This window comes from Embiotoca jacksoni, unplaced genomic scaffold (genome assembly GCF_022577435.1).
Source record: "Embiotoca jacksoni isolate LCO1_2020_lvr unplaced genomic scaffold, fEmbJac1.0.p SCAF_18, whole genome shotgun sequence".
NCBI classification, from domain to species: domain Eukaryota; kingdom Metazoa; phylum Chordata; class Actinopteri; family Embiotocidae; genus Embiotoca; species Embiotoca jacksoni.
The window spans coordinates 11154300-11167662 of NW_027185318.1; the positions used below are offsets into that span (position 1 = coordinate 11154300).

The 13363-nt window shown below is 38.3% G+C and overlaps 1 protein-coding gene across 1 annotated transcript; it reads right to left on the reverse strand.

Moving 5' to 3' along the window:
* Positions 1-172: 172 nt before the first annotated feature.
* On the reverse strand, positions 173-12282 carry LOC138200286 (paramyosin-like). Its single transcript, XM_069152862.1, has 39 exons — positions 11958-12282; positions 11513-11587; positions 11233-11316; positions 10950-11012; positions 10210-10311; positions 9646-9723; positions 9345-9419; positions 8968-9051; positions 8233-8313; positions 7852-7935; positions 7698-7772; positions 7566-7628; positions 7355-7417; positions 6965-7027; positions 6816-6878; positions 6579-6641; positions 6175-6237; positions 6026-6088; positions 5856-5918; positions 5631-5693; positions 5441-5503; positions 5292-5354; positions 5055-5117; positions 4616-4678; positions 4467-4529; positions 4231-4293; positions 4003-4065; positions 3799-3861; positions 3650-3712; positions 3413-3475; positions 3230-3292; positions 3059-3121; positions 2652-2714; positions 2509-2571; positions 1701-1784; positions 1554-1616; positions 1416-1478; positions 1207-1335; positions 173-824 (listed from the first exon to the last, which is right to left on the reverse strand). The coding sequence occupies exons 1-39, from the start codon at positions 12280-12282 to the stop codon at positions 544-546; spliced, it is 3195 nt and encodes a 1064-aa protein (XP_069008963.1). The 3' UTR covers positions 173-543.
* Positions 12283-13363: the final 1081 nt, after the last annotated feature.

Consider the following 13363-nt stretch of genomic DNA (forward strand, 5'->3'; position numbering starts at 1 on the left):
TTAAGTGACCTCTGAGGAGGAAATTCACAAACTTCCATTAATATAAATTAATTCCATAATATAAATACTATTTGGAAATGGGATATTTTTTTTAACTTTATATCAATTACACTGTCATTGATTTGTCACATTAATGACAAATCAAGTTTTAGTACTTTAAGTGTGAGCTCATTCAGAAGCCTGTGACATCTGATAAAACCGGTGAGTCGGATGTAAATAATTTTCAGCAATATAAATTCTACGATCTGAATTATTTTCTGATCTCACATCTACTTCCTGGTTTTGTCAGAGCACACGCAGATCTCTAATTGAAGGGTGTATTGTTTATTATCTGAATAGATGTGAACATGGCTATTGTTATTTACATCGTGTTTTTTCCTGTAACATCATCTTCAGAATTCAAACCACTCTGTCTGTCACCACAGGACGTGTGCTATCTTTTCAAAACAAAAGTCCAGTCTTAATATTCCAGTCTGAGGTATGAAAGGATAGTTCAATACTGAGAGGAAGTCTCACTCGTACCCTGATCCTGGGACTCGCCTGTCAGATCGGGAACAGCAGGAAGCCGGAGAAGACGCTGAAGTTCCGGGAGTCGTCGTAGAGCCGGTAGCTGGCCGGCAGACCAAGGCGGACTTGGTCGCCCTCCTGCAGCTGCAGGGCCACTGTGTTCGACGTGGAGGCGTAGCCGCCATGGTCGTTCAGGTCCAGGCTGAAGATGACTGGCTGGTCGTTCTTGTACAGGTACAGACCCATGTAACCTTTCAGGTAATCTGCAGCTGTGAAGGAGAAGAAGTAAACTCCTTGGACGGGAGCCGTGAAGACACCTGTAGAACCAACACGGGTATTATTTTACTAAAAACTGTCTTTAAAGGCGTAGTCCACCTGTGTACACCTTGCAAACTGTGACAGTACCCACAATGGTACAAATATGACAATCACTGATTTAATCATTTAGGAACCATATGAAAATTATTATTTAATGTTAGATTTATATATGATTTGATTCTTCCTTTATAAGAATCGTGAGGAAAAAAGATCATATAGATGCTTGTTTTGTGCATCACCAGGCATAATGGTATTTTTAGCCATATTCAGAACTTTGCTTTCCTCGTCAAAATAAAATTTGATTTAAAATAATGTCGTCATTGTGTGTTTAAATCATAACAAAACAAAGAAAAACTTATGTACCACTGTGAGGTGAGCTACCTGTGGTCTGGTTGTAGGCTTGGCCAATGTTGATGATGGTTTTGGAGAAGATCAGAGTTGTTTCTTCATCAAACGGTCCAACTGATCCCGAATCCGTCAGACCGGCTGAAAATGCCACCGTCAGCCCATCTGGAAGAAGCAGGTTCAACTTTTTAACTTACAGGTGCCTCAACGACGACTTATGAACTGAAGTGTGACTCTGAGTTTACCTTCCTTCTCCATCTTAAACTTGTTCACTGCAGCCTCATCGTCTCTCAGTCTGAACTCCAGCTCTAAAGACAAATGCCTGATTTATTTCATGTTTATTAAACACAAGCGGCACAAAAGGCTTTGAATAAGACTGTTACCTTCAGTGTTCATCTCAGCTGCCGTCAGTCTGTCTGAAACAGAAACCAGCTCAGCAGCTCGGACTGAAAACACAGAGAGGATCACATAAACTTCTGGACAAACACAAAGCCATGGCGGTCGTTAAATGTAACTTTGACTGAGGTCACCTGTGTTTTGTGTCCTCAGCTCATCCACCTGCTCTTCGGTCACATTTAGTCTGACAGTCACGGCATCCAGCTCAACTTCATGGACTGAAATTAGTTATCACTTTCTATTTTAATACTTTAACCTTTAATAACTTGCAGAACAGACAGAGCCAAAACAGTTGTCACTAAAATTGTTGCTTTAAGAAACTTTATGTTTTTTCTTAAGTTCTCAGCAGGGTTTGTAACATCTTTAGGGGTTCCTCAGGGAACCCGCTGAGGTCCTCTGTCATTTTTAGTTAATTTTGTTCAAACAGCTGCAGATAAAGACTAAAACAAAGTAGGTTGTGTAGCTTCATATACTTGATTACTGATGAAAATTGAATTCTAATAAGAAGTAATTAGGTGTTTAGAAACATTATGTACAACCTATTCACTAGAAAATATAGTATATAAAATAAAAGTGTCTGTGAATTTCAATTAACTTTTAGATGTTAAAGAACTACATAATAGTTATAAAAATGGGAAGATATTTTGATTTGTAATGTGAATACAAGAGTTTGGGATAATATATAACTAAGACAACAATAAATACAGATATACAATTTTCTTGGTTAAAAATTATACTTTAAACATAGAAGGACAATGTTAAAGACTTGGGTGGGATCAAGCTCTTTATAACCATTAATGTCCATTCATATGTTATTGCTGAGTTTGTTGTTAGTCAAGCAGCTGACTACAAAAATAATAGTCATATTAGTTGAAAAATTTAACTTTCTGAAAAATTACTGAATTATAATGGCTCAGTCTTTTCAAAAGTTTCATGTGTTACCTGTGTTTTCTGTCTTCAGATGTTCCAGCTCTTTCTCGCTGACTCTCAGTCTGAGTTCCAGAGCTGAACAGGAAACAATTTAGTTAAATTTACTGGTTTAATGAACGATTAGTTAAACCACACTGGAGAGCTAAGGATGGTACCTGCACCGTGAGTCCCCAGCTGTTCCAGCTGTGTTTCGGTGGATGTCAATCTGAACTCCACAGCTGCAAAACAAACCAGGTTCTATATTATATATATATATTTTTACATTTAGTGAATCTAACTTATAAACTCTTGATTAAATAAATCAGTGGAGCTCAAACTTTTTACAACGTCGACTACCTTTTGAGGATAAAAATATTGATAACACCATATTTTACAGGTCTAAATTATGTACCTAACTTCCTGGAAACTTTCATCATAATTTCTTTAAAATTAGCTTAATATGAAGGGTACTAAAGATGGTAATTAAGGATTTCCTTTTGGACCCTTGATGGAATATTACAATCAACCATATAAAAAACCTATATAATCAATCCGCAGTCAGTTTGAAACCTTCATGTGTTACCTTCATTTTCTGTCTTCAGGTCTTCCAGCTGCTTCTTGCTGACTCTCAGTCGGTTAAACAAATCTAAAAAGAAAAAGTACTTTAGTCATTGATTAGTTAGAAGTAGTAGTAGTGATTAGGAAGTAGTTACCACCTATGTTGATGAAAATAATAAAGCAAATATAAGTCCACCTGTAGTGTTGTTGTGTTCGTCTGTGAGTCTGGACTCCATCAAGGAAACTTGGACTGACTGAGCTGAAAATACAAAATTATCCAGCACATGGTAAAGGTTACTAATGATCAACATGATAAAAGCCTACATTTATATTTACTTTTTTTTTTATATTTACGCACTTCGAAACCTTCATGTGTTACCTGTATTTTCCTTCTTCAGGTTTTCCAGCAGTTTCTCACCGTCTGTCAGTCTGCTGAACAACTCTAAACAGAAAACTAAAGCTTATAAAGGAGTTCCTCAGGGAACCAGGTTGGATCCGCTACATTTTCAGTACAAAGAGTTTCTATATGTGTCAAAACTTCTGTTCACTTTATACGTACATCAGTGTTTTGAAGAACATACTATTCTCCAGTCAGTTTGAACCCTTCATGTCTTACCTGTGTTTTCTGTCTTCAGGTCTTCTAGCTGTTTCTCGCTGACTCTCAGTTGGTTTAACAACTCTAAAAAGAAAACAGTACTTACGTCATTGATTAGTAAGAAGTTACCACCTATGTTGATGAAAATAATAAAGCAATTAGAAGTCCACCTGTAGTGTTGTTATGTTCGTCTGTGAATCTGGACTCCATCAAGGAAACTTGGACTGACTGAGCTGAAAATAAAAAATTATCCAGCACATGGTAAAGGTTACTAATGATCAACATGATAAAAGCCTACATTTTTATTTACTTTTTTTTTTTTTTTTTTTTATATAAAAATGCACTTTATGCACTTTGAAACCTTCATGTGTTACCTGTATTTTCCTTCTGCAGGTTTTCCAGCTGTTTCTCACCGGCTCTCAGTCTGCTGAACAACTCTAAACAGAAAACTAAAGCTTAGAAAGGAGTTCCTCAGGGAAAAATTTTGGATAATCGAAAGTTTCAGTCTGTGGAGTTTCTAAATGTGTCCAAACTTCTGTACGTACATCAGTATTTAGAAAAACATATTAATCTCCAGTCAGTTTGAACCCTTCAGGTCTTACCTGTGTTTTCTGCCTTCAGGTTTTCCAGCTGTTTCTCGCCGGCTCTCAGTCTGCTGAACAACTCTAAACAGAAAACGAAAGGTTATAAAGGAGTTCCTCAGGGAACCCAATTGATACCGCTACATTTTCAGTCTGTCGAGTTTCTACGTGTCAAAACTTCTGCTCACTTTATACGTACATCAGTGTTTAGAAAAAACATATTAATCTCCAGTCAGTTTGAACCCTTCAGGTCTTACCTGTGTTTTCTGCCTTCAGGTCTTCCAGATGTTTCTCGCTGACTCTCAGTCGGTTTAACAACTCTAAAACGAAAACAGTACTTAAGTCATTGATTAGGAAGGAGTTACCACCTATGTTGATGAAAATAATAAAGCAAATATAAGTCCACCTGTAGTGTTGCTGTGTTCATCTGTGAGTCTGGACTCCATCAAGGAAACTTGGACTGATTGAGCTGAAAACTCAAATTTATCCAGCAAATTTTATAACACAATCTTCACAGCAGAAACAATTATATATTCAACTGAATCACTTGATTGAAAAATGTTAGGAGAATTTTCATTTGATTACTATAAAATTCTTAATAAATATCTACTGAAGATCTTTTTATTATTTCGTTGTTATTTTTGCTTTTTACAGTGATTTTACAAAACCACTGATTTCTATAACATTGTGTTTTATTGACATTAAGTCTGTTGGGTAGATCATCAGGTTCACTAAATGTTTTCCTTCATATAGTAGAGGTTCCTAGTGATCAACATAATGAAAGCTGCAGTTTTATTATTTTTTTTTTAATTAATTGCTAGTCACTTTGAAACCTTCATGTTTACCTGTATTTTCCTTCTTCAGGTCTTCCAGCTGTTTTTCGCCGGCTCTCAGTCTGCTGAACAACTCTGAACAGAAAACGAAAGGTTATAAGAGTTCCTCAGTGAACCCAGTTGATTCTGCTACATTTTCTGTCTGTCGAGTTTCTACATGTGTCAAAACTTCTGTTCATTTTATACGTACATCAGTGTTTTGAAAAAAACATATTAATCTCCAGTCAGTTTGAACCCTTCAGGTCTTACCTGTGTTTTCTGCCTTCAGGTCTTCCAGATGTTTCTCGCTGACTCTCAGTCGGTTTAACAACTCTAAAACGAAAACAGTACTTAAGTCATTGATTAGGAAGGAGTTACCACCTATGTTCATGAAAATAATAAAGCAATTAGAAGTCCACCTGTAGTGTTGTTATGTTCGTCTGTGAGTCTGGACTCCATCAAGGAAACTTGGACTGACTGAGCTGAAAACACAAAATTATCCAGCACATGGTAAAGATTACTAATGATCAACATGATAAAAGCCTACATTTTTATTTACTTTTTTTTTTTATATATATATCTATGCACTTTGAAACCTTCATGTGTTACCTGTATTTTCCTTCTGCAGGTTTTCCAGCTGTTTCTCGCCGGCTCTCAGTCTGCTGAACAACTCTAAACAGAAAACTAAAGCTTAGAAGGGAAAAATTTTGGATAATCGAAAGTTTCAGTCTGTGGAGTTCCTAAATGTGTCCAAACTTCTGTTCACTTTATACGTACATCATGTTTTTGAAAAACCTATTAATCTCCAGTCAGTTTGAACCCTTCATTTCTTACCTGTATTTTCCATCTTCAGGTCTTCCAGCTGTTTCTCGCCGGCTGTCAGTCTGCTGAACAACTCTAAACAGAAAACTAAAGCTTATAAAGGAGTCTCTGAACAGAAAACGTACATCGTGTTTTTGAAAAACATATTAATCTCCAGTCAGTTTGAACCCTTCAGGTCTTACCTGTGTTTTCTGTCTTCTGGTTTTCCAGCTGTTTCTCACTGATTCTCAGTCGGTTTAACAACTCTAAAACGAAAACAGTACTTAAGTCATTGATTAGGAAGGAGTTACCACCTATGTTGATGAAAATAATAAAGCAATTAGAAGTCCACCTGTAGTGTTGTTGTGTTCGTCTGTGAGTCTCGACTCCATCAAGGAAACTTGGACTGACTGAGCTGAAAACACAAAATTATCAAGAAAATTTTATAACACAATCATCACAGCAGAAACAATTTAATCTACAACACCATTACTTGACAGAAAAATGTTGGGGGAATTTGCATTTGATTAATATAAAATTCTTAATAAACATCTGCTGAAGATCTTTGTATTATTTATCGTGCTTGTTACAGTGATTGTATAAAACCAGTGATTTACTTGACACTGTGTTAGATCTCATATTAGATATCAGGTTCTCTGAACATTGTCCTTCATATGGTAAAAGTTCCTAATGATCAACATGACAAAAGCCCACTTTTTTATTAATCTCCAGTCAGTTGAACCCTTCATTTCTTACCTGTATTTACCGTCTTCAGGTCTTCCAGCTGTTTCTCGCCGGCTGTCAGTCTGCTGAACAACTCTAAACAGAAAACTAAAGCTTATAAAGGAGTTCCTCAGGGGAAATTTTTGGATAATCGAAAGTTTCAGTCTGTCGAGTTTCTAAATATGTCAAAACTTCTGTTCACTTTATACGTACATCATGTTTTTGAAAAACATATTAATCTCCAGTCAGTTTGAACCCTTCGTGTCTTACCTGTGTTTTCTGTCTTCTGGTTTTCCAGCTGTTTCTCACTGACTCTCAGTCGGTTTAACAACTCTGAAAAGGAAACAGTATTTTTGTCATCGATTAGAAAGTCGTTTCTACTTATGTTGATCAAAATAACAGAGCAAATCTCAGCCCACCTGTAGTCTTGTTGTGTTCGTCTGTGAGTCTGGACTCCATCAAGGAAACTTGGACTGACTGAGCTGAAAACACAAAATTATCCAACCAATTTTATAACACAATCATCACAGCAGAAACAATGTAATCTGCAACTGCATCACTTGATAGAAAAATGTTGGGAGAACTTGCATTTGATAAAATTATTAATAAACATCTACTGAAGAATTTGTATTATTTTATTTTGATTGTTAGTGATTTTATAAAACCAATCATTTCCAATCAATCTGTTTGATGGCTCATTAGGATTCTCTGCATGTTGTCCTTCATATGGTAAAGGTTCCTTGATCATCAGCATGATCTTTTAAATTTTTTTGTTAATCTCCAGTCACTTTGAAACCTTCATGTGTTACCTTTATTTTCCTTCTTCAGGTCTTCCAGCTGTTTTTCGCCAGCTCTCAGTCTGCTGAACAACTCTAAACAGAAAACGAAAGGTTATAAAGGAGTTCCTCAGGGAACCTTTTTGGATCTTCTACAGTTTCAGTATAAGGAGTTTCTACATGTTTTGCTCTTTTCATTACCTTTGTTGTCTTTAAAAAAAAGTTTGAACCCTTCATGCGCTACCTGTGTTTTCTGTCTTCAGGTCCTCCAGCTGTTTCTCATTGTCTGTCAGTCGGTGTGACAACTCTAAATAGAAAACATTAAATATGAGTCAGTTAAGTTTGATTATTATTGTGTTAATTCTGATAGACGCACCTGCATTAATTTTGTCCTGCTGACGCTCAGTCATGTTCAGTTCTCTCTGCAGGTTCATTAGTTTGGAGGTTTGATCTAAAACATGAACAGGTGTAAAAACTAAACTGCAGTAAAACAGTTTCTGTGCATTTCTGTTTATATATCATTCAGCTACCTGTTCTTTCAGTTTGCAGCTGCTGTATTTGATGTTCAGCAGAGTTCAATCTGTCCTGCAGCTGCTTCACTGAATCAGTCTGAACTGAAAACAGCAGAGAATACACATCACTGATATGACAATTAAACATCATGTGAGTTACATGCTAATGTCCATTTATATGCAGACGACACTCTGCTCTACAGATGCTGACAGAAGATAGATCATCTCCCCAGGCCTCAACGCCGTTTACCTACGGTTGCTACTCGAAAACAAATAAAACTAACATTTTGTTTATTCGACCAAAATGCACCTGCAAGGTAAGCTAGCCAGGGCTAGCTCTATGAAAAGCACAAATTTTTTCCTCTGAGGAAATTTGGGGGAATCATGGATGTTTTGTACCTGTGTTGTTCGTCTCCAGCTGCAGCAGTCGATTCTTCACAGCCACCAGATCTTCTTCCGGAGGCGACGAGCTGCTGACAGCTGTGAAGAAAGACAATCAATTATAAACAGGAAAGTCTTTAAATCCTTTACTGAGAACAAACTGATACCAAAACCCAAGTTAAAAGTCACTAGTTTACCCTTTAAGGAGCACGGCTTCTAAATGTTTCCTTAAAAAAGTGCTAAATTGGGGGAGTTGACCGACGTGACTTTAAAAGTTTAGGTTGTAAGATTATCTTAAAGCACCAGTGTGTAGGATTTAGTGTCATCTAGTGGTTGAAGATTGTGATAAACTGAAAACCCCTCAGATCTTCCCTTCTAAGTGTGTAGGCCAATTTAAGGTGGCCGCTACACTCGTGGAAAATATAAAAATCTTAGTCTCAGGTGATTTTACAATAATAAAAACCTAATTATGAATAGAGCCACAAGCATTAATTTGTGGGTTCAAGTCCCTTTTGCTCTCTGCAGAAGTAAGCAGCTTAACTGGACAAAATGGTCAAAAAAAGCCACGTGCAACTTTTACTAACTTAGTTCAAAATAAACATCAATGATCATAATGTGCGAGTTTCGTAATGATCGGAAACAAACAATTTCTGATTCATACTCTGATCAGTGATGTCACACAGATTTTATGAAAATGCAGTTGGTTGACAGGAAGCCGTTTTAGTTGCAATTTTTAATTTTTTTTTGACTCACCTGTAGTTATCGTCTGCAGTTCGTCCAGTCGACGTTCAGCGTTGTTCAGTCTGTCGCTCAGAGCTGAAACATCTGCTGACTCAGCTGAAATCAGGTTCAGTAACAAAGAATTAATCCAAACTGTAAACCAGAATGGATCAATAAACGCTGTGGAAAATCTAACATATCATACGATATAAAAGATCCTTTTTAAAAATACAGAAAAATACATATTAACAATAATGCAGATGTTTATTTTCTGCCTCCAGGAGCATCTCCAGCTTCTCCACTCATCACTTGGCCTCTTTCAGTCGATCTGATTGATCTGCAGGATATAACCGTCACATTTAAAACGAAATCATCACCTGATCATATGATCGACGTGACACGCAACCAACCTGCAGAGCTCCTCCTCAGCTTGTCCACGTCAAGCTGACTGGAGTTCAATCTGTTTCTGACCTCAGAGACCTCCTCTGCAAATAAATAGAGTAGAATACGACTGATCGATTGATTGGCAGCTAACTTGACAAAATATTTTTTGGGGGGAAAAATATTTCTTAGATTTCACAGGTTTTCTTTTTCTTATATCCTTTGATATAAGAAAAAGAAAACCTGTGAAAACAAAAGAGTTTTGGATAATTAAATGAAATTATGTCCAAGCGAATGAATGAATTTATTCTTTTCTTATTCATAGTTTACCTCTTATGGAGGCGAGCTGCTGTTCATCAGCAGAAGAGCTCAGTTTTGCCTGCAGTGAGTTCAGCTGACTCTGCAGATCTGAAACAAACAAACACGTTCATTCTGTGTGAAAAACATCCCTCAAATATTTGAATCCACAGATCAAGCGGTTGATTACTTTCTTGATGTTTTGTTTACAAAGAAAAAAATGTGTAACTTAGAAAAACAAACAGATGTGCGAAACAATGTATTGATTTGACGATGCTAATGTGAGTTTGGTGTTTTAGTTTTAATGTCGTACATCTCATCAACAGATCGTACACTGTTTGGTTAAAATAAAATGATCTGAACATGTCTGAATTGTGATGACATTTCAAATGTTTCTACCATTTTAATAAACCACACGATTCATTGATTAATCAAGAAAGCAATCTGCAGATTCATCAATAAGAATAAATCATTTTAACATGTCACTCAAAAAATAAGATCAAACTGAAGTGATTTGAGCTCCAGCAGTGCAACACTGTGAAATTGTTGTGCATTCTGAGTATTGATTATTGGAAAATGATCGATGTGTTTAGTCACCTTCAGTGTTTGAGTTCAGCTCCTGCAGGCGACCGTTCAGTCGACTCTCCAGCTCCGACACATTGGGGTTCCCCACAGATGAACAGTTGGATGCTGGGGACGCTGGAAAGAGGAGAGCTGTTATTCTTTCTGGTTTAAAGTGGAACTTTTTCTGTTTTAAAAACTTCCTTTGATGGGAAGCTTTTTCTCAGCAGAATGAAAAGATGGACCATCAGCATGAAAACAAAGTAATTCACTGTGGGCACGCTATGGAAGCTGAATGCTGACCTGAGATCAGGCAGCCCAGCACCACCGCAAAGCGAGGAATATACCTGCAAGTCCACGACAGGGAAGCGTGACTTTGTGACCTTTTTTTTTTGTCACAGTTGCGTGAAAAGTAGACGTACGTCACACGAGAGGTCAGGTGGTTAGTGTTAAGAGGTCACATGACAATTGCCACGCGGCAGTCATCGTACAAAGGCGGTGAAGTCCGAGGTAGGACCTAACCATAACTACGTGGTTTTTCAGGCCTCCATGACGCCGACGCACGACGGTGACATGCCTCTGTCACGCTTCTGTCAGCGCATTTGAAGACCATTAGGAATTTAAAGGTTCTCAACAAATTTGAAAAACAAAAGTCCTTCTGATTTGGTTGCGTTTGGAATAAATTCATCAACTTTAAACTAAGTCAAACTCTCACTGTCAGTCAGTTTGAAGTTCATCATCCCACTGAAACTACAAAGAGCGTCAGAGAATCTGACCCGAGATCTGCATCCTCAGCTCCTCCATCGCACTCTCGGTGTTACACAGTCGGGCTGCCAGAACTGAGAAACCAGCAGAGAAAACATCATCACACACTGACAGGAGCGAAAGAAGAGCAGCCGATTCTCACATTTAAAACAGGAACTGACGTGTGTTTTTGGTTGGTTTTTTTGGCAGTTCTTCTTAAAAAAGTCACAGAAACTATTCATTTGTAATTGTTCTGAAATCATTTTCTGTCAATCGCTGGAGTGTTACATTAACTAATAATGTGATGATGATGACCTGCATTCTTCCTCCTCAGTTGCTCCACTGTGCTCTCAGTCGCCCTCAGTCTCGTCTGCAGGAACGGCAGCTCACCAGCCAGAGCTGCAGAGACACCAGCGGGTGTTAGTGTGAAGACAAACCAGACGACTTGCTGACATCCACCAGTTTGAACTAAAAGCAGACACTGAAAATGATTTGACTACAGCATTGAACATTATATTTCAAGGTCTCTGGAAATTGTTTTTTTCAAGAAGAGCAGGTTTTATTATCATTTTATCACAGAGGCTCTGAGACTCACCTGAATTCTTCTTCTTCAGGTCGTCCACCGAGTTCTCACTGCAGCTCAGTCTGGATTCAAGCTTGGCCGCTTGGGCTGCGAGACAGAACACAAGACACCACAACCACCTCAGTCCAGACTGGAACCAAACCAGGTCTCAATTCAATACAATTCAATTTAATTTTAAGTGTAGAGTCACTGTGGAACGTGATCCCAAAAAAACATAACAACTACAAAAGAGAACATTGTAACAACAAAAAAAGACAACATTAAAAACATCAATGTTAAAAAAAATTAAAAAAAAAAAACAAAAAAAAAAGTGGAAACCTGGTCCTTTAACAGCACAACTGAGGGATGACTGAAGGTCACTAGTCAGCTTTAACTTTAAGCTTTTTTTAAAAAGGAAAGTTTTAAACCTGTTTTAGCAGCAAAATAATAAAGCAGCAGTCAAAAGCACCATCCTGACCTTTGCTCGTCTTGTCCAGCTCCTCCACTTTAATCCTCAGGCCCGAGTTCAGCTCTATCCTCCTCAGCTCCTCCTGCAGTCCGTCCAGATTCAGCCTCCCCCCCTCGGCCTCCAACTCCCCCAACCGGCTCGCCACGCTCCGCAGGGCCTGACGCTGCCTCACCTCCTCCGCCCTTATGCTCAAAACCAGCTCCTTCAGGCCCCGCAGCTCGTCCAGGAGGACGGGCAGCTCTGGGGGGGTGTCGATCCCGGTCCGGGGGACCGACCACTCCGGGCTGACGGAGGAGCAGAGCAACAGCAGCAGAAACGGAGCAGAGGACCTCATCCTGAAACCAAAACCTGCAGCTGAACACTTCCAGCAGCTTTAACACACTAATCCTGCAGAAAAGCTTCAGCTGGGGGCGGGCGGGAGGGGGGGGGGGGAGTCCACAAAGAAACATGTTTCTTCCCTCCAGGAGACAAATTCAACCAGAAGTTTTACAAACTACAGATTCATGTTTCAGACACAAACAGAAATGATTCGATAATATCAGCTCAAAGTACACTTCCTGAAAATGAATCTGAACACTGATGAGGACAAAATTGAGACCCAGTGCAGGTTGGTTCAACATCAGGTGCTGCTGGTGGTCTTGTTATTAAAAACAGTTTTCATACTGAATTTGGTTCATGTTACTTCATTTCCAGATGTTTTAAACGAACTAATCCCGTAAAGATTCCAGAATTAATCAGACATAAAGAGAAATTGACAGGATTCAGGATTTTGTAGAATCAGTTGCACCTCAGTACCGCCGCATACCAAACATAACTAACACCCTAATCTGCAGCTCTCACACTCAAACACAAAGCTGATCAGAGGATCTGCGTGAGCGAACCTCACGTGCATGGCTCAGTTGCTGCTGCCCCCCCTCCCACCCAGGGGATTTTAGATTTGTTTACAGGTTGTTGTATTGATGTTCATCAACATCGTAAAAATCAAATTAAAAATGTGTTGGAGGTGAAAATACAGATTTGTCTTTCCTTTGATGAATGAAACATAAATACAGAAACATGTGGGGAGGAGAAACAATCTCATTCTAAAGCATTGTGCTGATGATAAATTGTGTTAATGAATTGTTGTTTGTGGTCCTTGGACAATTGGCTGATTGATGCAGTAGTTGTATCAGCTGGTAGATCAGAGCAGAGCTTTCAGGACTCTGGTTTATTTTATGCCTAATGGCTTCTAGTAAGAAAATGAATTTGTTTGTGGAACAGATGGAAATCAAACCACAATATAAAAAATAAATATGACAAAAGATTTAAGCGCGTAGATCCAGAAATATTCCAAAGGACAAAATCGGGAGCAAATACGTTCCTCTTTAATGTGTTAGGAAGAAGAAGAAAAAAAAAAAAAAAAAAAAAAAAAAAAA